Source organism: Nothoprocta perdicaria, unplaced genomic scaffold, assembly GCF_003342845.1.
Source record: "Nothoprocta perdicaria isolate Ctin4 unplaced genomic scaffold, notPer1 scaffold_6, whole genome shotgun sequence".
Classification (NCBI taxonomy): Eukaryota; Metazoa; Chordata; class Aves; order Tinamiformes; family Tinamidae; genus Nothoprocta; species Nothoprocta perdicaria.
The window spans coordinates 10,252,189-10,276,719 of NW_020455865.1; the positions used below are offsets into that span (position 1 = coordinate 10,252,189).

The window sequence follows — 24,531 nt, forward strand, 5'->3', positions numbered from 1 at the left end:
CATAATGTGTCAGTGTGACTTCAGGCTGGTGAGAGCCCCAGCAGGACCTGGAGCAACCACCTCAGCTTCCCCTTTAGACTCTCCCTGGCTGCCCCGCATCCCCAAGCATCTCCCTCCCCAGGTCCTAACCTCACCTCGGAATGACGGGGTGAAGAAGCCACCCCTTGATGGTAACTAGGAATAGGGCTGTTCTCCAGGCTGTTTTTGTGGCATGGAAGCACAAGGCTTCCCTTGCCCTCTAAAACATCTGCTCTGTGGAAAGCTTGTCAAAAAGCAGGCGCTGCTGTTCAACCACCACCGCATCGCCCCAGGCCATCAGCAATAAAGCCCTGGGACTGTGTGCTGGGCAGTTACTTGTGTACATGGATATATATGTACCTGTGGGGGTGGCCTCCATTTGAATCATTCCACCCTTAAAACAAGCTCGGCATTCGTGTTGCTTCTTTCTCCTACCTTATTTCCCACTTCTCTGTCTTTGCCCTGTTGCTCCATGCCCAGGCCTGCCTAAAATCCCAGGCGCAGGGCCCCGGGGAGGCAGCACGCGGCCACCGTGGCGGTTGGCAGCGCTGGCGGCACCTGGGGCGACGGCAGCAGGCGCCTCCCGCAGCCCTGGCGCRCAGCGAGCCCGGTGTGCCAGGTGTCCTCCGAGAGCGCAGCCTTTGCCCAGGGATTTACAGAGCCGAGGCCAAGGTTCGCCCACGCCAGCTCCGTGTGGGTGGCTGCAGGGAAAACCTGGGTGCCTCCATTGGCTGCGGTGCAGGAGCGAGGACCCTGGCCTGCAAGGATGGGGTTTTGGAGAGATGGGATTTCCGGAGACCCCTCGGGAAACGCGTCCAAGCCGAGGGCCGCGCTGCCACCCCCTCACACATCCCCCTGCATGGGAGAGGGGCAAAGCCCCGAGCTCCGGGCAGGGGRGGGTGTCAGAGCCGTGGAGGGCAGCGGGGTGCGGGGCGCGGTCCGCACTCGCCGCAGGGGGAGCCCCCGAGCCCCGCGGCTCCCGCGCGCTGCGCTGCGGCGCGGGGCGGCCCCGCCGCGGCCGGGGGCGGGCGCGGAGCTGACGTCCCGTCCCGCCCCCGCTGTCCCCTCCTCTCGGCGCAGTCAGCTGAGGGCCCCGCCGCGGCCACCGGATCCCGGTGTCCCCCCCCCGCCCCGGCCTTCCCCTCCTCTTCCTCCCCCCCGTTTTTTCGCTGCGCCGCCGCGGGGAGCAGCGGCCACAGTCGCTCCCGCCGCGCCCGAGCGTTTCCTCCCTCCCCACCCCCGCAAAACCTTCCCCCCCCCTCCCCGGAGCGGCTCGCGGACCCCCCCGGCCCGGCAAGGCGCCATGGCCCCCATCGGACTCAAGGCTGTGGTCGGAGAAAGTAAGAGCCGCCTGCKAGCGCCGCGGGGATGCGGGCGGATGGAGCAGGAAGGAGCGGGCCGGGGGGTTGGAAAAACCGAAACTGACCGCGCTGCGGGGGGGTCCCGCCGTGACACCGACCAGCGCTGGCCGCGATTTTTTTCCCCTTTTTTTTTTTTTTTTTTTTTTTTTTTTTCCTTTCGCCGCGCGGTAGCGGGCGCGGATGGGGGATATTGCGGATGCGCAATAGGGACCCTCGGCGGCGGCACCGACGCCCAGCGCGGCGGGGGGGCCGCGGCAGGACGCGGGAAGACGTGCGGAGCGGCTTTTTTTCCCCTGTATTTTTCCCCTTTCTTGTGTGTGTCGGGGCTGTTGGGATTTTTCTGCAGTGCTGAAGGGAGGGAGGGCGGTGGAAAAGGTGGGGGGGGTGAGAAGAAGGAAGCGACAAGGCGCTCGATTCCCTCCCCCCTCCGCATCGGGCGGCTCTGGAGCTGCAGCCCCCCCGTGGGGGCATCGTGAGGAATTCCTCAGCCCCCCCCCCCCCCCCCGGGCTGTGAGGGTGCGGGGCGGGCTGGGGTGTCCGCCTGGCAGAGCTGCCCCTCGCTGCGCCCTGCGAGGCCGGGCCGCTTTGTCTGCAGCAAAACCCGGGCTCACGGTGGGTTTTATTGCATTTTTATTTTTCCTTCCCGGCCGTGTCTTTGCAGCGCGGAGCGCGGCCCCAGCCCGGGACGGGGGGCGAAGCGGCCGGGGCCCTTCCAGCCGCGGCTTGCGGGGGTTTCGGTGCCTTTGGGGTCGTGATCCACGGCGCTATTTTGGGCAACGACTCGGCCGGGAGCTCCGCGAGGAGGGAGAAGCTCCGGGTTCGCTTCCTCCTTCCCCCTCTCCGCTGCGAGATGATATTTTCAGGGTCTTGGGATGTGTGTGTGGGAGGGGGATGACGGGGGTCTTCCCGAAAGCCTGGAGCTGCAGGGGAATGGATCTGTTGCCTAGAGCAAAATTAAAGCAGGCGACTCGGCGTAAAAATAACTAAATAAAGAGCACAAATGGCAGGAATCGGYGGAAACTTCCCCCGGGCTCCCTGCAGCCATGGGAAGGCTCCCCCTCGTCTTGCACGGATGATTTCCGCGGCGCTGTGGCCAGCCAGGCTCAGGGCTCCTTTGGGGGTGATGGAGGGGGGCAGCCGGTGTTTAGGGGTGGGGGGGATTCGCGGAGGCTGCGGAGGCCCCGGCTGCAGAGCTGCTGCCATGTGCAGCAAGAAGGGGAGTTCAACCCTCCCGCAGAGGCTGCAGATGGTGCGGCCGGGGCTGGTGGTGTGATCGGGTGGGTGGTGATGGCGAGCAGGCGGGGGGGGAATCCCACTGGATTTATGTCCTGCCTTGTTCCCAATTGCCACCTGCCCGAGGAGCCCTGCGCCATCCCCGCGTGCGCCCTGCTTGGCGCCGTGGATGCTGCAGTGGGGATCAGATCCGCGCCAGCTGCAAAATAGAAGGGAGAAGGCAGGAAAAATGTCCTGTGRCTCCTGTGCTGCAGGATTGCCTTTGCGGGGGCTGGCGCAGGGATCTGCTGGGTTGTTGCTTCTTGGTGGGGCTCGTGTCCTCCCCGCCGCAGGATGCAGGGAAGAGGGGCATGGGGAGAGGCTGCCCCTAGCCCAGCTGTGTGGGGACCAGCCGGCTGTGCTGCCCCAGGCAGGCTCCCTGTCCCACAGAGGGGACAGAGACCGGCACTGCTGCGTGGCCCTTATTTTCCTTCTGTGTCTTTCCACACTGGAATGTGCTGGGAACACTCATTGATGTGTGTGTGTATGTGTGTGTGTGTGTGCACATGTAGAATTCAGTCTGGCATAATGGAAATCTGGCTCAATCCTTCCCTTCGGTGTCTGATAACAAACCACTCTGTTATTCCCTAAAAATGCCATTTCAGATTGAAGATGATAACCAGTAGCAGGGCATCTGTCTAATAACAGGGCTATCAGGGAATAGCAGGACTCTCTGGAATGAGAGGGCAGCATTTCCAGCTTGTGCAGGCAAAATGCTGCAGAGGACGGAGGGAGCTGGGCCCTGTGGAGGATCCTGCGCTCCTCAGCCCCCGCTCCCACYGCCCTGCCTGCACCTTGGGGTGCTCCTCCTAGCCTCACACTACGAATGTTCCATCTTGGCAGGCTGGTTCCTGCTCTGAGCTGCTCCCCAAGGGCTAGGACGGCTCTGCAGAGTGCCTGGAGCTCCTGCATGGGGCTCCAACCCAGCTGCTGCGAGACCTTGTCCAGGTCTCCTTCAATGCGCCACGGTTCCTGAGGTTTATTCATAGGGGAAGGAGATGTTTCCTGAGGAGATATCCCAGATATCCCAGATATCCCAGCCCAGGCCCTGGGCTGCTGGGCCCATTGCTGACCCCAGGCAGGGCGTTTCTGCTGGCAGCGGACGAAGGATGCTCCGTGTCGCCACAGCCGCCTCTGCCAGGCCCCACCTCCCGCGCTGCATTCCGCCCTGGCTTCCCTCCAGGCCGGGATTAGTCTTCTGACCAGCTGGTGTCATAACAGGACGCGGTTCAGAGGCCCCTGAAGAGCTGGGAGGAGGTGGGTGAGGTGGGAGAGCATCACGGGAGCAGAAGGCGGTTGTCACCCCCAAGGGCCACGGGGCACATGGCAGGCAGGGCCGTCCCAGCGCCTGCCCCACGGCGCCCGAGTGGCTGCGGCTCTCCCTGGGCTCGCTGTCCTTAGGGCCACGCATGGCCCTTTTGGAGCACTGGCTTCTCGAAGGAGCTGCTTCATGACAAGGTCCTTCTGGTGTCCTCTGCTCCTGCTCTGCAGCCATGTCCTGGGAATCRCTGCTGGAGAGCAGGAGCCTAGGTGGAAAAATCTCACCGGAGCATGAGAGCTGGTTCCAACGCTGAGTGCTCCCATCCCCAGATCTTCATCCATGGTCGTTCCATCTTCTCTTGCTCAGACCTRCATGTCCCCAGCAGCCCCTCGCAAGCCCAGGACCTCCTTGGTGCCCCACAGAGGCTCTCCTGGCCAGCCCAGCGCCTTTCCCCTGCAGTGGGGAGGAGAAGGGTGGATTTACTTCCCTAGGCTGAAGCATCACGGTGAGCCAAGGCTGGCCGTGCCGCAGGGGCAGCCTTGGTGCAGAGCCCAGCGCGACAGGGATCTGGTGCAGGACACGCTGCYGGCTGCACCCGTAACCACAGCATTGGAGCAGTAGTGGGCAGAGCCCCTGGACGGGCTCACCGGCAAGAGCAGAGAAACCTCCCAGAGGGCTTCCCTTTCCCAGCACTGCCATTCCCAGCGGGTAGGAGGTGCACCCCAGCCCCAGGATAGTGCTGCTGGAAGCGGTGCGGCTCCCTGCTCCTTCCCGGGGACACAAAGAAAACTCCTTTCCCGCAGGACACCTCCTGGTGCCTCCCACGCAGCATCTCGCCCGTGCTGCAGCCTCCTGCAGGGCTGCCCTGCACCGCGGCACCCTCCTGTCTGCTGAGCAGAATCCATGCCGGGCTATGGAGGCCCCTTCTGCGCGAGCCGGTGCTAGCGCGGGGTGCTGGGTCGTGCTTGGCGCCAGGGTGCACACGGACAGGGTGCCAAAGGCCGAGTGTCCCAAGGCACCCCCTCAGGGCGCCCACAAGGAGCCCCACGCGCAGGGTGCGACCGGGGCCGCCCGCGCCCGATGCCCCCGTGTTGGTGCCGCTGCCGACTGCTGGTGCCTCACTGGGTGCCCGCTGTGGCCCCGCGGTCAGGAGAGCGCGGGCAGGGTGCTCGGGACACGTGCTGTGCAGCACCGCGTGGCCRGGACGGGGAGGAGGCCGCCGGGCTTGGCGCCAGCCTCGCTCTGCAGCCGCCCGGTGCCAGCATGTGACTCACCTGGGCTGCCGGGGCCCGTGGGGCCCCTGTGCCCGTGCGCCCTTGCCGGGGAGTCCGGGGGGCTGCGGGGCGCTCTGGGTCTGCCACAGGGCCCAGCTCGCAATGCCCGAGGCTGCCCCAGAGCCGGCATTGCCTCTCCTGGGCCGAGGAGGATGAGGATGAGGCTGCAGCAGAGACACGGGTTTGGTGGCACCAGAGCATGGGGGTGGCCAGGCGGACTGCAGACGCATGCGGAGCAGAGCCGCGGTGCTGGCGGGGCAGGGGCCAGGAGGGACCCGTGGCCCCATTCCCTAGGGGCGGCAGCAGATCTCGAAGCCTTCTGCAGGTGCCGGAGACCTGGGCGCTCCGTGGGGTTCCCTGCAGAGCCGGCACCCGGCAGAGCTCTGCTGCGCTTGGAGGTGCCTTGGTGCCTCCCTGCAGGAATCTCTGTCCAGAGCCTGCTCCTTCCAGCGCTTGGAAGCCYCGCTTCAAGCACTTGGCTTGGAAAAAATACACACCAGGTTCAGGGCTAGCAGCGCATGCATTCACACAGATCTGTTTCTCGGCCGTGGATCACTCTGGGGCCCGAGAAGTCCTTGTCAGTGGCCTCTAGAAGATAACCGAGAACAGCAAACCTCATTTTGGCAGGTTTCYGTGTCCACCCTCTGCGCTGCCACTTAAGAAGGTCAAAGCTACTGACCTAGAGAGCTCAGACTCCTTCCCCSCTTGGAAAAAAAAAGTTTGAAAATGAGCTGTATCCAATTCCCTCATACCTATGAGGAAAAACAACTCAGGAGAAATTCCCCTTCTCTTCCATGAAAATCCATGCGTTTCAAAGGAGATCCATGGAGTCGCATGGCTTTTGGTTTCTTGCCCAGGTGCAGATGCTTCATCCACTGATGGCTCTGGACGAACTGAACTCTTGCATTTCAGAGTGAACAAACAGCTCAGGTTCTGGAGGCCCGTTAACTTGTTGGCCCCCACAGAAGCCTCCGTGCAGACATGACTGCTCGCATGTGCCTGTGCGCACGTGCACGTTGACCCATGTCCTCTGTGGAGCCCACCAGACRTGCTACCAAGGCAGCAGCAGAGACCGCTCAACGTCTGACCTGTTCAGCTGCACAGCAGCTGTGTCCACCCTATCCCTGGTCAACCCACATGCCCTGAGCGCCAGCCGAGGCCAGTCCCACCGATGCCGAGGCCCAGCCTGATTTGTTGGCACTTTGTTGGAGAACCCGCTCAGAAAGTCCTGGAGGAGGAGCCGGCTCAGTCCGCACCCTCGGGAAGGAGTTTCCTCCCCTCCAAGATGCAGCGCTCGGCCTGTGCGGTCCTAGCACAGGAAAGCCGTCGTGCTCCTCGCGGTGCTCCAGGGAGCTCAAAGCACTGTTGACATTGGCTACGCCAACGGCGCCCAGCACCGCTGACACAGCCATGTATGACGTCTCCTTTGGAGGGTGGAAATACCTGGTGGGAGATAAGGAGCATTATTTGTAGGCATTGCCTCCAGAAGAGCCTGGCCCCGGTCTGTGGCCTGGCTGATGATAGCCAGGGGCAGAGGCTTGTTCACCTGCCAGGTCCTTTGGCAGACCAGGGGAATGGGTGTCGCAAGTGAGGCCCACAGGGAATTGCTTTCTTTTTTCCTATCTCATTTCTTCCCTGCAAGCAGTGAGAGGGATTTGTGGGTGTGATTACGCATTTCATCTCCCTCCTTTCCTTTCAGTTCTGTTGCAAAGTCTTCAAAGCATTTGAGCTCCCAGGTCTCTGTCCCCCTTCCCTGCAGGCATGGCCAGTGCTGTGGAGGCTCCACGTGGTTTGGGCATGTTCATCCTTTATGAGATCTGTGCAAAGAGGAACAAAACAGTTAATCACAGGTTGCTGCGATTACCGTGACTAAGCCAGGAGCTAGGTCCCTAGCGGTGGAGCGATGCTGAGCTATTTTGTTAACGGGGCACACCCTGGAGTAGCACAAAGTGTTGCTTGGTGCTCGTTCAGCACGTTGAGTTTCACCATGAGTCGTGGGGGACATGCGTGGTCATAGTGCTGACAGTTTGGATGTGGAAATAGCAAAATGTACCTGGGCTTGGACATCCTGCCCACAAGGGACTTACTGCAGCCTGCTGGTCTGAAGGGTGTGTTGGAGAGCAGATCTGATGACAACATGGTGAAGGAATCCTCCAGAAAGGGTGAGATCTTCCACATGAGCGCCGGGAAAAAGGAAAAACAGGTGCTCAGGGTTCTAGCTGCTGGGATGATGTTGGAGAACTGCACAGTGGCCTCCAGGCTCAAATCATCCCATTAAAATTGAGGTGGTGCTTAGCTGTAGTGGTGGTGGCCAGATGGTCTTTGCCTCCTGTAGGTGAGATCTATGCCCTAACTGGGGTTATTGCCGCCCCGCAGCCCTCTCGTCTACAGAAACTGTTTTAGCTGGGGYCTGTTTGGTGAAGGGTACCCTGGCACCCTGAACCTGGACTGAGGACATTCCTAAGGGAGATGGGTGGTCCACTGTATTCAGATTCAGTTGCATCCATGTAACATCTCCACTGTTTGAGCAATTAGTTAATGAACCAGCAAAAAGCAGTTGCCAAGCCAACTCAAAACCTGAGTGTGTTTGTCTTGGAGATTCATCATGACAGTTTGCTAAAAGAGGTGGATCTAGAGTTAACCTTACTGTGAATTTCTGTGATCCAGCTTCCTGGATCCCAAAATGGAGGACAGCTGAGGAGGCTGAATGGTCAGAGCCCTGCCTTGAGAGCAAGAAGAGCCCACAGCTAGGGCCATCCATCTCCTGTAGGACCTCAGGCAAATCATATAGTCTTTGTGCATCTATAAATCTTCATTTTCCTGTTGGCAACCTGAGAGCGGGTCTAAGTGGTGCCTTAACCATTTCTGGTCAGCAGGAGTTTGGTCATGTGCATTGCTCGTTGAGGGAACTGCTTGGGCATCACTGCTCTGAGCCTTGAAGTGTGAATCCTTGGCACCAGCCAGGCTTTGATCAGCATTAAAACCAAAATCTTCACTAGCTACAGTGTTCCTTACCCATTGTGGTGCTCCAGGATCAGGCCGCAGCAAAGACTGAGCTTTACTGCTTTCACTGCCTGTTCACTCGCACTTTGGAGCTGCTCACCGGGTTTCAGGCTCTTTCCGAAGCCAGGTAGCAAGCTCAGGGCACCCCCAAGTGACTCTGTCTCATGGCAGCCTGCACTTGATCACAGCTTTGTCAATGTCTATGTGTGAATAGGGTTTGTCCCTATTCCTCCAGGATCATGTGGAGACCATGGGCGAGTTGCTTTTGCAGTGAGCAAGCCAGGGCTTGGGGCCTGTGCCAGGCTGACCTGGAGAAAGGCTGCTCAGGCAGCCTGTTATAAATAACGTGGGCTAAGCCTCTTGGGCTGGCCTATGGGCTCTCATCCTACTAGGCCACTGTGTCACCAGCTTCTGGCCCTATGTGAGAATCACACAGATCATTTTCATAGATCATAGCAGGTTGCAGGAGGTGGTTGTTCTCAAACGAGTTGTCCACATGAGCCTTCCTTGGGTTCCTCCTAGGACCATGTTACTCAAGAGTGCTGGAGATCCCTGTTCATGGGTGAGATGTACTTTGTTGTCCCCAGACACTGGAAACTTTGCAAAAGAGAAAGAAGTCTAGAGCTGCCTGAATTGTATTTTTGTGGTATAAACTGTRATTAAGATTATTAACCTTCACCTGAAGGAAACAGATGCCGCATGGTAGGTCCGGACAAGTGAAGCGTTGAAGGCGCTGGGTTAGGTGAAACCAGTTTCATCTCCAAGACAAGAAGCTTGACCACTAGCAGTGGTCACTTGACCGCTCTTCCCTAACCAGGGATTTAATGACCACTGCAACAACACCTGCAAGGTGTGGGCTATGGACAGGTCTCCTCCAGAAACGATACTGGAACCCTAGGCTTTTACCAGGGCTTCTCTCTCATTCCCTTACAGGCTTTGGCAGGGTCCCAGTGTCTCTTTCTGGGGTGCTCCGTGGACGTGACTCCTTCCTGACCCTGCGCAGGTTATAATAGTCTAAGCAGGCTATTGCAGCTGTTGGAAGATCACACCAGGAGCCTGGTGGACTGTACAACCAGGTCACAGTCCAAGCAAGGTCTGTTCATTTAGGGAATGTGGTTTCCACCAGGCCCTGAGCACGACACATTCTGGGCACCAAGGGTCCCTCCTGCACAGGCACAGGTGGACAGGAGACCTGCTCCAAGCGGGGCCCGTCCCTGCTGACTCCTAGCTCCATGTCCGGGAAGATGTGGGATTTAGCCAGTGGGAAGACGTGCACCCAGAGCATCACCCCATGTGGGCCTTGGCTCCAGGACTGTTGTCCCCTGTCTCCTTCCTCCCTTCCTCTCCCTGTCCTGGAGCTAAGTGGTATTTTATTCGCAGCAGCAGGACTGGCTGTTTTGTGGCCTTGGAGGAGGCTTCCATCCTTTATCTGCTACTGGTGCTGTCTCCCCATATGGGCTCCCTGCTCACCAGCTCCTTGGCTTGACTGCTGCTGCTCCATAGAGGTTGTCTTGCCTGCCCCCCAAGTTCTTGGTGTCGTGGCAAGGGCTCGGAGGATGCGGGGATGCGGCTTTGCAAACAGCAGTGCTATTCCTGGATCATCGCTCAGGGGAAAGAGCCAAACATGAGTAATGAAATGCAAAAAAAGAGAGACGCTGGCAGGATGTGGAAGCATTTGTCGCTCCGGGCTGGCTTTCTCAAGCTGAGCGAACCTGGCCCCAGGACGGCGCCGCGGTGCCGGCTGTGCTGAGCTCGGCGTGTGCCCACAGCAGCTCTCACGGGACGTGGAAAGGGGCGAGTGGCAGCACGACGGCACGCGGGGGCAGCGGGAGGGCTCCTGGGCACTTTCTATGCTGGCACGAGCAAAGGACGGGGGCGTAGGAGCCAGGGCAGGACACGGGGCTCCCGACGGGACACGGGGCTCCCGACGGCACCAGCGCATGGACGCCCTCCCTCGCGGCTGGCTCCTGCCTGCAGCCCAGCAGAGCCCCAGGTTAACGCGGCGCCTTTCGGGCTGCTTTCTGGTGACCTGGATTCCCATGGGCGTTGCGCCCAGGYGCTCCTGCTCTGCTCCCTGCAGTCCCACGGGAGCTGGATGAGCAGATGCAAAAGCCCTCGGACCTGCCATGGAAGAGTAGCTTCTTTTGGGACCTTCCTTCCCCCAAACAAGGACCCATTTGGCTGCAACAGCAGTGGCCTCAGGCCCTGTCACATGTGCTGCTCTTCGCCTTCTCCAGCCTCCAGCCTTATCCCCAAAAGAGAGCAACTTAGCTCCCAAACCATTCCAGATAATTTACCAGGGCGAAGAGACATCCATCTCCCAAAGACAACATCTTCCATCCCGGGCCAGGTTTCCATGAAACAAGGGGCAGCATCCCTGTGCATCCCAGGAGCTGCTGGGGGCACCCCCAGCCCCACACACCCCAAGCCTGGCAGAAGCGGGGGGGTCTGTGGCCTGGGGTGGCCCCATCCTCAGATGTCCCCAGCACGCGCAGGTCCCCCGCGCTGCCACCCCTCCAGTTGTGTAAGGCGGGCAGAGCCAGGAGGCGAAATGCGATTGCCCAGGATTACAAGGAAAAGGCTCAGGCTGCCCGATTCTTGTTGCTAAAAGGAGCTCTTAAGCTGCTGTTGTTTTCCTAGTGCCTCGGATTAGCGCCCGGCCGCGCAGGGTGGCTTGAGGCTCCTTCCTCTCCTCCCCATCTCCAGCCCCACGTGAYGGGAGCCTGGCTCCCATCAGCTCAGTCCATAAATGCAGAATATAAGATAAAAACAGGTGCCAGCAGATGACCTGACCCCGCAAAACGTCCTTAGCCATCAGCCCGTGTTGTGTCCTGGAAAAGGCATYGGTAGATGGGGGCTCCCCATGGCCAACCTGCTGGCTCCATCCCCAGCACCAGAGCTGGGCGGGCGCTGGTTTCATTGCTGCAGAGCACCTAGGAGCACGAGGGAGCCGGTCCAAAATAACAGCCCCGTCCTCCCTCTTTTGCAGAGATCATGCACGATGTGATCCGGAAGGTGAAGAAGAAGGGCGAGTGGAAGGTGAGTGGGTGCAACAGAGCCCAGTGGGACCCCGGGGGGCTGCAGGAGGGTGGAGAGGTCAAGCGGGTAGGTTGGCTGGGTCTGCCTGCGTCGCAGCTGGGAGCCTAAGGCCAGAAGGCGCCGTGGAGGGGCCCTTCCCTGCGCACTGCCCTGTCCCATGGCTCCGCACCGGCCCCCTGCTCACCCTGCTCACCACCACCCTGCCCACAGGTGCTGGTGGTGGACCAGCTCAGCATGCGCATGCTGTCCTCCTGCTGCAAAATGACCGACATCATGACGGAGGGCATAACAAGTAAGTACCGCGGCGCCGGAGCTGACCCCGAGCCACCCCTCGCGCGCCCGGCAGCATGAGAGACAACTTAGGCCTCTAGGGAGAGGAGCCGTGAGGACTGCCCCATTCACAGCTGGGCAGTACCATGGCCAGGGGCTGGAGACATCTGCGTGGAGCTACCACTGCTTGGGACACAAGCAGGGCCCCRACCCCAGCACCTGGAGCACTGGGCACACTTCTGGGCTCCCCAGGACAAAAGGGACGTAGAGCTTCTAGAGAGGGGCCAGTGTAGAGCAATAAAGATGATAAAAGGACTTGAGCATCTGTCGTATGAGGAAAGGCTAAGTGAGCTGGGCCTGTTTAGCCTGGAGAAGAGTGAGAGGGGATCTGATCAATATGTACAAATACCTCAGAGGAGAGTGTAGGGAGAACGAGACCAAGCTCTTCTCGGTGGTGACCAGCGACAGGACAAGGAGCAATAGGTACGAACTGAAACCCAGGCGGTTCTATCTCCATGTGAAGAGGAACTTCTTCACTGTGAGGGTGACAGAGCCCTGGAAYAGGCTGCCCAGGGAGGCTGTGGAGTCTCCTTCTCTGGAGGTCTTCCAAACCTGCCTGGATGCCACCCTGTGCCCCGTGCTCTGGATGCTGGAGCAGGGGGTTGGGCTGGATGATCTCTGGGTGTCCCTTCCAACCTCAACCATTCTGTGATTCTGTGACCTCCCATTCTCGAGGGGAGGACGCTGCCTTCCATCAGGCCTGCCCGACTGTCTCTGAGCTGCTCTGTAGGCTTCCCTTCTTGCCTGCTGGGCCAGAGGAGCCTGAACATGTTGTCTCCTGGCAGCGTTTCAATGCACGGAGCCTGAGCACACAAGGAGCAGACCAGGTGTCATTTTATGGCAGCCCTATAAATAGCTCCCCGAGGTGCTTGGGAAGGAGAAGGGTAGCACAGCCGACAGCTTCGTGCGTGTTCGGTGCCACGGTCCAGTGCCGTGGTGCTGCCTGTGCCCTGGCCCCTGGCACGGCCCTTGTGTTTCCCCCCTAGTTGTGGAGGACATCAACAAGCGCCGGGAGCCGTTGCCCAGCCTGGAGGCCGTCTATCTCATCACGCCCTCGGAGAAGGTGAATATCCAGTGCAAGGGCACGGGGAACGCGCGTTCGGCTCCGGGCAGAGGGGAGGGAGCGATGCCCAAGGCAGAACGTGGCAACGATGCCCCGGGACACATTTCTGCTTCAGATAGCAAGGACAACAGGGCAGTGCCCTCAACCCAAGCCCTCTTGGCTGCACAAACCCACGAGCGAAGGATCGTGAGTGGTGCAGACGCAGCCGGGCTCCTGCCCAGGACGTCCTRCCAGGACAGGGCCCGGCTGAACCGGGCGGGCAGCCCGCTGTGGCTCATGTGTCTGCTGTGCAAGTCATGCTCAGCTGGCTCCTCTCTCTTGCAGTCCATCCACTCCCTCATCAGCGACTTCAAGGACCCCCCMACCTCCAAGTACCGAGCAGCCCACGTCTTCTTCACTGACTGTGAGTATCTGTGGGGGCACTGGCCCCATTGCCTCAGCACCAACATCCTCCACCTCGCCACTGACGCTTCCTGAGCACAAGAAAAGGAGGAAGAACAAGGACCAAACAGGGCCGGCAGGAGAGCAGCAGCAGGACAGGATCCCAAATGGGCATCTGAGCTCCCTGCCATGCGCAGGTGCAGACTTGCAGTTACAGCCCCTCCAAAGACATCCACATGGAAACCAGGACACAGAAGAGGTTATATCACTAAAACCCACACCAAAAAGCAGAGACATTGGGACATGAAGGGCCCCAAGTGGCAGGGGCCACATGAGCCTGCAACCCCAAAGGGGAGTTCATGCCCCTATGGGTCCCCTGGGGTCCTCATCCTGTATTGCACCTCTGGCTCCTGCTGCCATCATCCCACAGGCATCTTGCCCTGGACTGGCACCAAGGCAAAACCTCGGGCCCCGTGGCAGTGCCCCTCTGGGGTGCCCGCTGCCCTGAGCATTGCTCTCCTCCTCTCCTTGCAGCCTGCCCTGATGCCCTCTTCAACGAGCTGGTGAAATCCCGTGCCGCAAAGGTGGTCAAAACCCTGACCGAGATCAACATCGCCTTCCTTCCGTCYGAGTCGCAGGTGAGTTCCTGGCAGGAACCATCCCTCCCGGGTGGCCCAGGGACCGGGACACCCGRGGGTGCTCCCTGGTGCATCAAAGCTGCAAAGAGCCTGCAAACCTACTGTGAGATGCCTGGTCCTGCGCATGACCTCCTGCTCTGCCCTCTCCTTCCCGTCCCCTTCGATTATTTCCTGGCACTCATGCGCTGCTGYGGATTTAGCGGTGGCCCTGCACGGGCAGCTTGGGCGGGCTGGCTCTGCACCCTCCTTCCCGGCACAGCCGCCCCAGGCACTGGAGAGCCGGCCCTCGGGGCATCTGCTGCACCAGAGGTCAGGGGCGCAGGGCGCGGGTACAGGGAGGAGCAGGTGGCACTCATCCTATTGGTGCCATTAACCACTTACGCAGCTAGTGTCCCTCTAGAAAAGCGGATGCAGGGTAACTCTTGGCAGCCCCATGCACAGCAAAATTGGCACCTGGTCTTTGCTGGTGGGATGGCCCGGGAGCCACGTGCCCCTGCTCCTCCTCAGTGCAGGCATCATGTACCTCCAGAGGGCACCAAGTGGAGAGCAACCACCCAGAGCAACCCCTTCCTCAAGCACTGCTGGATTCAACAGGCATCTGGAGCCAGGGTTCGGACTCAGCGGGGTCTGGAGCCTTTTGTAGGGACATGTATCTGGGTTGGAATTTGGGTTGCAGACGCTCCAGGATGTTCTGCGATGCTGCCTGCATCTTTGCCCTCACCACCGTCTCGTAAGGCCCTGGCATCAGGGCACGGGGCAARGTGCTTTTCTTGGCATGAGCTGAGCTGGCAATGGAACAGCTCTGGCTGAACCACAGCCGCTTTCCGTGGTTCTCCAATTGTCCCCAGTGACCCCTCTCCCTTAACCTCCGTCCTGCTTTATTTGCACCCTCCCAGGTTTACTCTCTGGATTCTGCCGACTCCTTCCAAAGCTTTTACAGCCCCCACAAGGCCCAGATGAAGAACCCGATCCTGGAGCGCCTGGCGGAGCAGATCGCCACGCTGTGCGCCACGCTGAAGGAGTACCCTGCGGTGCGGTACCGAGGGTAAGGGCGGTGCTCCCCATACCTCCTGCAGCCAGTACCCGCTTTCCATCTCCCCCTACAGCTATTTTAGCTTCCCTCTTGCCGAACCACTGCAAATCCTCCCTTTCACAGGCTCTGCCTGCCTTCTAGGGCACTATCGATGGCTTGTGCCAGTTTGGAGGAAGGCAGATGGGAGGATGGACAGAAACACCCATGCTAAAGTTAAAAACATTTAATTCAGGTGATGCTGTGATCCAAGCTAGCAGGGGGACAGCTAGTACTCTCCCTACCTGTAGTATGGCAAAGCAGGGCACCCATTTCCCCAAGAACTGGAAAGTGGTAACAAGATGTTCCCAGGTCTCCTTTCTCCCATGAGCCAAGGCCATCGCACAGGGTGAAAAGGCAGCTCATCCTGGTCCCCTACCCACCTTACAGAGCCTTTCCCGGCGCTGGTTGTCTGCCCTGGGACTCCTGGGCTGTGGCGAGGGCAGGTGCAGGGAGCTGAATCCTCTTCTTGCCTTCCCCAGAGATTACAAAGACAACGCCATGCTGGCCCAGCTCATCCAGGACAAGCTGGATGCCTACAAGGCTGACGACCCCACCATGGGTGAGGTGAGTAGGGGTGGCACCAGCAGCCGTGTCAGGGCGCCAAGGCTTCGCTGCTGTTTTATCCTGRAAATCCAGTTCAAGCGCTGCCTCTCAGCCAAGTTGCAAGCGGGGTCTGCCCTGCCTCTGGTCTGGCACCTCCACTAATGCTCGGCAAGAAGCGCTGACCTGGCGCTTGCTGAACTGTCTGTGGGTTCCCCCATGGTGGGGTGCAGAAGCAGGCTAGTGTGGCTGTCACCCAAGGGGTGTAATCCTGATAGGGGCTAGAAATAGCTCTAATTTCCCCTCGCTGCGGGAGCTGGAGGGCCCCCAGTTCTCCTGCTGAGAGCTCCCGCTCTGGGTCTGCAGGGTCCAGACAAGGCTCGTTCCCAGCTCCTCATCTTGGACCGGGGCTTTGACCCGGTTTCCCCGGTGCTGCACGAACTGACCTTCCAGGCGATGAGCTACGACCTGCTGCCCATCGAGAACGACGTCTACAAGTGAGTGTGCGATGCCACCGCCGGCCCAGGAGCGCGGGTGGCTGCTGGGGAGCCCATGGCGGTCAAGCACTTGAGCCGAGAGCAAAGCTTGAGCATCCAGCTCAGCTCCACCACACAGCTCCTCAGCTCCAAGGACTCACTACAACACACACAATCCGGCAAACATTATGTTGGCCAAGAGAAATGCAGGATATAGTGCAAAAGAGTGTTATTAATACTTAACCCTTTGCTCTTTCCCAATTATAGTCTAAATAGGTTCAAGAAAGTGAGATGTGAACCCAAGCTGAAAGAACGTGACCCATCTTATGGGTCACGTGACCCATCTTATAGAGAACAAATGCCCTGGTGCCTCCTCTGGTGCCCGGCGCTCGTGCTTCCAGTGCCCTTGGGGAGAGTGCAGCTTGGTCACCCAAGCCCCACTGCTGGGCAGCCCGGGTGCCAGTTCTGCCTGAGGCAGCAGCTGCACTGTCTGGCCGCTCCACAGGATCTTATGCTCCCTCTTACCCATTGCATGCTATCCTTCACCCTGAAGGGGCTAGGAGAAGAGCGGGTGCTTCGGGAAGAGGTCTGTCCTCTCTCTGTGTGCCTGCTGGCGGAGGAATGATGCCTCGTACATCAGAASGGAGATTGCTGGGAATAAGAGGTTATTCTCGGAGCCTGGACCTGGGAAGTATTAGGCAAGACCCTGGCTCTACTCCACCAGGCACACTCTGTTCTCAGCAACATGAGGATGACTATGATTAGTAGAGGTTTCCTCTGTGAGGTCCTTTTGGGATTGCAATCCGAATTTTAGAGGGCAGTGTGGAAGGAGAAGCCGGGAAATGAAAGAGTGAGAAACCCCTCAGGTGACCTTGCCAGAGGAACGTCCCAGTAGGGACCACGTTGGGCTGTACAGCTGCTGACAAGGACAGAAGCTGCTGAGGTCCCACAGACAACACTGTACAGAGACCCTGCTGGAGAAGGCCGCACATCCAGCCCAGGATTGGGAAAATTTGCCCYCTGGGTGACACAGGAAAGAGACCTCAATGGCCCTATAATGTCACCCTTCCCGTTTTCTTGCTATCATGGCTTAGGAACAACACTGGAGGACTGCTTCAGCTGAACGGGGGGCACACATCCTGCCAACCCCGCTGTGCTCCCTGACGTCTCCTGCTCTCTTTCCCAGGTATGAAACAAGCGGCATTGGAGAGGCCCGGGTGAAGGAGGTTCTCCTGGATGAGGATGATGACCTCTGGGTCACCTTGCGCCACAAACACATCGCAGAGGTGTCCCAGTAAGTGCGCTTGCAGGCAGATTGATGCTTGTCCAAACCTCATGCTGAGGAGCAAAGGGAGTTGGGAAAAGCAGGGCGGATGGGGAGAGTTTCTGACACTGCTGCGTTGCTCATGGCAAACCAGGGTGCTCTCCACATGGCTCCACGTGCATCTGCTTCCTAGGAGAGCAGCCCGTCACTGTGCTGCAAGGCCAGGCACATCCTGCGGGTGAAGGCAGGACACAGCAAGGGCAAATGCCCTGGGCTGTGCCCTCATGCCGTGGGCCAAGAGCATCCGAACCGCCGGGCTAGGCAGATCTGGAGCAAGCAGTGTGAGAAGGGTCAGTCATGCTGCRCGTGGTGCCACACTGACTGCTGTGCCCTCCTCTTCTCCCCAGGGAGGTGACCCGGTCCCTGAAGGAATTTTCTTCAAGCAAGAGGATGAACACGGGTGACAAGGTGACCTCACTGCTTGCACTGAGCTGGTCTTCAGGGCCTCYCTAGCAGGGTACAGGCAGTTCCAGGGGCTCAGCCACATGCCAGGACAAGTTGAAGCCTCATGGGGATGCCTGATGCATCCTGTGGAGTGGGAGCAACTCCATAGCCATCGAGGAACCTGGAGTTTTCAAGCAGGTTCAGATGTTGCCTCACTGCATAGGACTGAGGAAACAGGGAAGGGACTTGTAGAGACTGTAGCAAGCAGGATGGTGGCAGCCTGGGGATTGGGGCGGGCTGCTCTGGGTTGGGGGGCATTGGTTTRCACACAAGAATGGAGGTCCATCCATGCTTGCCTTGGTGGTGCTCCTTCTACTGCTGGTCGGTTCCGTTCTGGAGGCACTAAGTTGTAGGTCGTGAGGTTGTGTCAAAATCAGAAYGTAAGAATGGCCAGAAACTGAAAACATCATCTCGGCCTCTGTCAAGTACACAGACTAAGTCCCCAGAATGCTCCTGTGGATGATGTTCTTCAGGGTTTAGACCTCACTAAAACCCTCAAGAGAATCACATTTGGACAGAAGTCCACGGCAGAGTTGTCCCCTGCTTTGTCCCTTTCTGGTAATGGTCCGACTAACAGCCAAAAGTCCATGGTGGGAACGTGATTGTGTGTCATTCCCTTGCAGACCACCATGAGGGACCTGTCCCAGATGCTGAAGAAGATGCCACAGTACCAGAAGGAGCTCAGCAAGGTAAAACAATGAGCGAACGGATCCATGGAGAKCAGATGTTGCCTGTGCAGCCTGCAAAGGAGAGGCAGCTTTCTCCAGACCACCCCAAGAGCTCTCCGGCCATGGGCAGGAGCTGTCAAGGGCTCCAAGCGGGCATCTCCCACAGCCAACATGAGCTGGCGTGCACAACCTGGGGCACACTCTGGTCTGGGCTGAAGGCCAGGATGGGTAGCCAGGGGTGGCAATAAGGGGACCTCTTGCTGCTCCCAGTGCCAGCAGGGTGTCTGCTCTGCTTGTATCTCCCCAGTACTCTACTCACCTGCACCTGGCTGAAGACTGCATGAAGCACTACCAAGGCACAGTGGATAAGCTCTGCAGAGTTGAACAGGTACCTGCTACCCTGGCTCTTGGGTCACCCCGCCTCCAAACAGGGAGGACTGGGCTGACTGTTCRTGCCTGACCTCACAGCGCTGGTACGGAGCCCAGGGCAAAGTGGTGACCAGGGCGTGTGTTCTCTGCAGGACCTGGCCATGGGCACTGATGCTGAGGGCGAGAAGATCAAAGACCCCATGAGGGCCATTGTCCCCATCCTGCTAGATGGGAATGTCAGCACCTATGACAAGATCCGCATCATCTTGCTCTACATCTTCCTGAAGAACGGTGAGGAGGGCGCTGGGCTGGGGGGAGAGGGTGCAAGGGATGGGGAACGAGAGGAGAAACACAGGCAGCTCCTTCAGCACAGGGCTCAGTGTTCGACCAAGATAAGCCGAACAGGAAGGCACAGCCCCAGTTCATCACCAGACTCTCTGAGGTGGTTTCCCAGTCCCCCAATGCCCCAGCAGAGCACCCCGAACACGGAGTACCCTTCGCACTCAAGCACGCGCAGGAAATCGCTTGGGCTGCCAGAGCTCTCCATCCCTGGCAGTGCGGTCTGTCCACTCCGAGGTCTCCAGAGGCTTCCCTGTGCAGGACGGTCACAGAGATGGAGCCGCTGGTCACTCCAGCAAAGTCGCTCTGCAGCACAAGAGCAGAACCGGGTCACACCTGGTTGAGGTCACCTTGCTCCCCACACAACGAGTGGCAGAAAATGGGGAATTGGTAGATAAGGCTGATAAACCTATTCTCCAAAGGATGGTAGACTCTTGTGGAGTGGAAAACATAGGGTAAGGCAGGATCAAAGCAGGAGAAAATTGCCCGGTGTCCACTGAGCATTCTCTCACTGGCAACAGGAAAGGTGTCCCGAGCTGCAATGGAGGGGTTGTGTCCCTGCTCAGATGCATTTAGAAGCCATTTCCGTGTCTGCCTTTCTAGGTATCACTGAGGAAAATCTGAACAAGCTGATCCAACAYGCTCAGATCCCTGCAGAGGACAGCGAGATCATCACCAACATGGCCCACCTCGGGGTGCCCATCATCACAGACGTGAGTGTGCAACTCCCTTTCCCCACAGTTCTTGCTGGGTCTAGGAAGAGCCACCAGGACCCTGTAGCACGGACTCGAGGTGTGGCGTTTTGCTACAGGAACCACTTCTTCCCTGGAAAATCATCARTTCCCCCCCGAGCATCTCCCATGGGGTCACTCTGACCCCGTGGTGCGGGCTCAGTGCCAGAGGCACAAGGAGCGTGACCCATTGCGAGGCCCTTGGGCGCTCAGGGTGTCTCTTGCTGTTTGTGCCCAGTCCACCCTGCGCCGCCGGAGCAAGCCGGAGCGGAAGGAGCGCATCAGCGAGCAGACCTACCAGCTCTCCCGGTGGACCCCTGTTATTAAGGACATCATGGAGGTGAGTCAGCAAGGACAGGAAACAGTGGGGACCTCGGCTCCCAGAGGAGACCTGCAGAGAGCAGGGGGCTTCTGTCTCATGGCATCACTCCCCCAACGGGAGCCTGGGACAGAAGTTGCGCAGTCTCCTCTGGGGCAGCTCCCCCAGCACCCCACACTGCTGGGCACTGGATCAGGTGCCTGGTGTGGCAGCACGGGCGCCCTGGGCTGTGTCCTCGCCCGCATTCCTCGCGCTGCTGAGCAAGCAGACACGTGCAGCACCCCTGCAGCGCCCGTGCTGGTGTGTGCTGTTCGGCTCAGCGCTATGTCAAGCTTGTACTAGACAGAGCCAAGAAAGGAACATCAGACATCTGCTTCCCCCGTATGCCCCTCTGCTCTTGGTGGTCCCTCAAGGAGCAGAGCAGCTTCACAGGAGCCGGGTGGATGACAGGCACTGACGCAGCCATGGGCATTTCCTACCTGAACCGTGGGRCAAGCACAGCCCAGAGCCGTGTTTTGGCAGGATTTCTGCAGCTCAGCACTATGCCGAAGGCACCGATTACAACAAGCTCAGCCCAAACTCCCTTAGTTACACATAGTGCTGGCTTGGCTCCCACCGCCTTTGCTACTCGAAAGCATGTTAGTTTTTAAAACTAACACACCAAGATCTGAGGGTACTGCTCAGGGTAACCCAGTCTCAGACACATCTTGCAGATGGCCTTAAGTCTCTACCCTGATTTAAAAAAAAAAAAAAAAAAGAAATAGCAATTTCCTTAATTTCCTTACCCGTTCCCCAAACACTTGGCCTGGGCTGTGCATCTCCAACTGTGCTTGGAGCACTGAGATGCTGCTCAGGCTACTGAACCCTGCTTAGGGGAAGGAGGTGCTCGAGCCTCCTCCCTGCCCTACGTTGCTGCAGCTCCCTGCTTGGGGCGAGCCTCGGCCCGTGCCCATGTGAAGCTCCCTGGCACTGCCTCTGTCCCGCAGGGAACCAGCGCCCTCCCTGCCCCTCGATGCATAACACTACAGGAATGTAGCCACAGTGCTGCAAACACAGGGCCATGCGTATGCGAATGTATGTAAAGCRGGTCCTCTGGGGCGGGGGCTCCGCGCTGCGGGGCTGCTGTGCAGGCGGGACAGGCAGTCGGACACCGGCAGGCTGGGGACCCTGCACTGGGCATGGTGCCCGGCGCCACGCTCACCCCTCGCCCGGGCCCTTCCTCCCGCCAGGACGCCATCGATGACAAGCTGGACACCAAGCACTACCCTTATATCTCCACCCGCTCCTCAGCCTCCTTCAGCACCACTGCTGTCAGGTGGGTGCCTCCTGTCCCGACCTCTCCTCTTCTGGCCTCCACGGGACCGACAGGTCTCTGGGCGAGGAGGACATCACCTCCTGCCCTCTTCCCCAGTCCTCATCCCTCCCTGGCCCTACGGCTCCTCTAGAGCCYGACCGGGTGCCTCCTGCTCACCCCTCTGCTCCCCGCCCTCCCCAGTGCTCGCTACGGTCACTGGCACAAGAACAAGGCACCAGGCGAGTACCGGAGCGGCCCCCGCCTCATCATCTTCATCCTGGGCGGCGTGAGCATGAACGAGATGCGCTGCGCCTATGAGGTGACACAAGCCAGCGGCAAGTGGGAGGTGCTAATAGGTGAGTGGGGGCACTGGGGGGCCGCCGCGCTCACCRCCTCATCCCACGCTCCGCTCCCGGGGACAGCCCTGCCAAACTGGGCGACCACATGAGCAGGGCCTCCGTGGCAGGCCATGTCCTGCTGCCCGGTGTCGCCCCTGCGCCCTGCTGTCCTCCTGCCTGTCCCCAGCGCCTCCTAGCTCCCCATCTGGTCTTGCTCCCACTGTTCAGACTGAGTGGGACAAAAGGGATTTTGCATCCCAAACTGGTCCAGGCACTGCCATGACACRCTCCTCTTAGAGGTTTTTGAAGAATGGGGGGAGAAGGGCCGGCGCGTGGGCTGGCCCGGCAGCYGGGACAGCCTGTGCCACAGACCGGGGTGCATTGTTGCACCCAGTCCTGCCTCGCGCACATGGCACTGAAGTGCTCCACGCGCGCAGGCTGCCCTGCACATGCGTGCGGCCCTGGGACGCACAGCTTGCGCCGGCATCACCGTGCTGAGGTTCCTCTTGTGCGGGCTGACGGACACGGAGTGCACAACATGTCGCACTGCGGTGCCCGGACACGCGCYGTGGGTGCTGCACCTCAGCCCCAGCAGGATCCGCCCCGCCACGGCCCTGCTGGCCCCACATCCCCAGAGAGGCTCCCTCGGTGGCGCTGGGCCGCTGCGGGGGTGCACGCCACGCCGCCCCGCCCCGCTCGCCTGCCATTGCCATCGCCATTGCCGGCACGCCGCTGCCGCCGCCCGCGGTCAGCGGCCTCTGTTCTCCCGCAGGTGCTACCCACATTCTCACTCCCACCAAATTTCTCATGGACCTGAGGCACCCCGACTTCAGGGACTCCACTAGGGTCTCATTTGAGGACCAGGCTCCAGCAATGGAGTGAGCCAAAGCAACCAAGTAAAGGCAGCCTCCTAAAGGAAAAGAAACTCTTCCTCCCCGAAGGGCTTTCTTTGCTTCTCCTCCTCCCACAAGCATTGCTCTTTCCCTCTTGCCTCTCAGTTTGCGTCTCCGTTCTCCGGGGCGGGAAAACGCTTGCGATCCCTCTGCGCCCCCAGCCTCAAATGTGCCCGACCCCGCGTCCACCTGCCCCTGCCCCGTGTTGCTCGTGGCTGGAGTGCCCTCGGTGGCTCCAGGGTGACGTGGGCAGCCCCGGGGTGGCGCTGGGGCAGCCGTGGCTGCGTGCGCCGCTCCTGCAGAACCGGGGCCAGGGCAGGAGCGCGGTGCCTGCGGCAAACCCAGCCGGGCGCCTCACGTGAGCCCCACTGAGTGCGGGCTGGGGGCTGCAGCAGAGGCCCCGCCGCCCCGTGCAGCCCCCACGGCCACTCACAGGAGGGCATGGGGGGGCCGGGCGCSGTCAGCGTCCCCAGCCCTGCTGCCTCCGGCGTCGCCCCTCACCTCCGCGGGGGCTCTTCCCTGCACAAGCACAACCGCTGACGCCCGGCCCTGCCCTGTGTGTGTCCCCCTGCCCTTGCTCTGCCCCCGCAGGCTCCACGCACATCCTCACGCCACAGAAACTGCTGGATACGCTCAAGAAGCTCAACAAGACAGAGGAGGAGAGCAGCAGTTAAGAGGAGGCGCCCGCGCCCGCCGCGGCCCGGCCCGGCGCCGCTCCTCGCCCGAGCACCGCGCCATGGCCCCCSGGCCGGCCCCGCGTCCCTTCCCACACTCCTCTTGGGACACCCGTCCCCCCTGCCGCCTTCCCCCTCTCTCCTTCCCACCCAAGGGAGGGGACAACACTGGAGAAAACAACATTAGTCACAACGGCGCATCATGGCTAAAAGAGGAAAAAGAAAAAAAAWATCTAGCTTTCTATCTATGCGTAGCTGCCCAAAAGCTGGATCCCATYGCCGAGTAACCCGCGTGCCCATCGCTTGAGATGCTGCCAGCAAGAACAGCAGCAAAAAAAGAAAGAAACAACAAGAAAAAAAAGAACTCTCCGCCGTTTTTGTTCCTCGTTTGGGTTTCCGTCTCGGGCCAGAGCCTGCTGGCTTGAGGCTTGCCCGCTGCCTGCCGGGCCTGGCCAGATGCTGGGCGAACATCTGGCCCTCGACCGCGGCCTCTCGCTTTGCATGTGTTGGCAGGAGGCCCCGCGTTGCCGCTGGTGGGTCCCACCGGAAATCCGGGGCAAAAAGGGACCGAAACGGTCCAAACCTGAAGAAGGGCCCCGGTTTCCTGCGCCATTGGCTGCTCCTCTGCCTTGGCCACAACCTGCAGCACCAGCCTCTCCTCTTCAGTTTGCTCTATCCCTTACAAGAAATATCTATATGTACATATATATACACGCATATATCCATATATGCAGGTATATATATGCACAGGAGCAAGGTGCGATTCTCTTTGGTGGCACGGGGTGCAGGAGCTCCCTCCGCTTGCCCTGTGCCCGCCTGCCGAAGCGCCGCGGGCGCCGTCCTGCAGCCCCCGCCGCCCCGCTCGCGTCGTCCCGTGGTGAAACGTTTCTGACCGTGGAAGTGGCCCAACGCCCCCTCCGCCCCAGCCTGGCCCCTCTCCCAGCGGACTGTGTGTATATTAATTAATGTGTCTCGTGACGTTCTTACAAGCTTGGTGTATAGTGATTTAACCAAAACTCCTTTCGTTTCGTTTTGTTTGGGGTATTTTTTTTTAACGTTCGAGGCTTTCCCCCTCTTTTCCCCACCTCTAGATGCACTGCAATATTTTGGGGTCATTCGCTTTGTTCTGTTCTGTTCCCCTCCGGTCTGAAGGCAGTGGCCCCTTTTCCTCCCCCAAATCTATCTTGCCTCATTGGTGGTTAAATTCCTCCCCCACCTCCTCTTCCTTCCTCTCCCCGTTTGCTCCTTGCCCATAAAGTTAAATATATATTTTTAGGGCAAAGGCTGTATCATTGCACTGATATTTGTTGGTCCCTCCTTGGTCTTCTCCTTCTCCCTTTTTTTGAGTTCTTTCCCCATTTAGCAATGCAAATGCTTCAGGATCTTGTATGTTGGACTTTTTTTTTTTTT

The 24,531-nt window shown here is 59.5% G+C and overlaps 1 protein-coding gene across 2 annotated transcripts; it reads left to right on the top strand.

Moving 5' to 3' along the window:
• The first annotated feature begins 1,287 nt into the window (after window positions 1-1,287).
• On the top strand, window positions 1,288-23,160 carry STXBP1 (syntaxin binding protein 1). 2 transcript variants are annotated; one of them, XM_026049372.1, is made up of 20 exons: window positions 1,288-1,358; window positions 11,179-11,228; window positions 11,439-11,520; window positions 12,545-12,621; window positions 12,946-13,024; window positions 13,537-13,640; window positions 14,537-14,685; window positions 15,192-15,276; window positions 15,619-15,749; window positions 16,915-17,022; window positions 17,400-17,460; window positions 18,120-18,185; window positions 18,472-18,552; window positions 18,686-18,824; window positions 19,476-19,585; window positions 19,842-19,943; window positions 21,152-21,237; window positions 21,418-21,572; window positions 22,327-22,450; window positions 23,039-23,071. In XM_026049372.1, the coding sequence occupies exons 1-19, from the start codon at window positions 1,322-1,324 to the stop codon at window positions 22,434-22,436; spliced, it is 1,812 nt and encodes a 603-aa protein (XP_025905157.1). In that variant the 5' UTR covers window positions 1,288-1,321; the 3' UTR covers window positions 22,437-22,450; window positions 23,039-23,071. The 2 variants fall into 2 exon arrangements, with proteins under 2 accessions (XP_025905157.1, XP_025905158.1); XM_026049373.1 differs by lacking the exon at window positions 22,327-22,450 and having other exon boundaries at window positions 23,039-23,160.
• The last annotated feature ends 1,371 nt before the right edge of the window (window positions 23,161-24,531 follow it).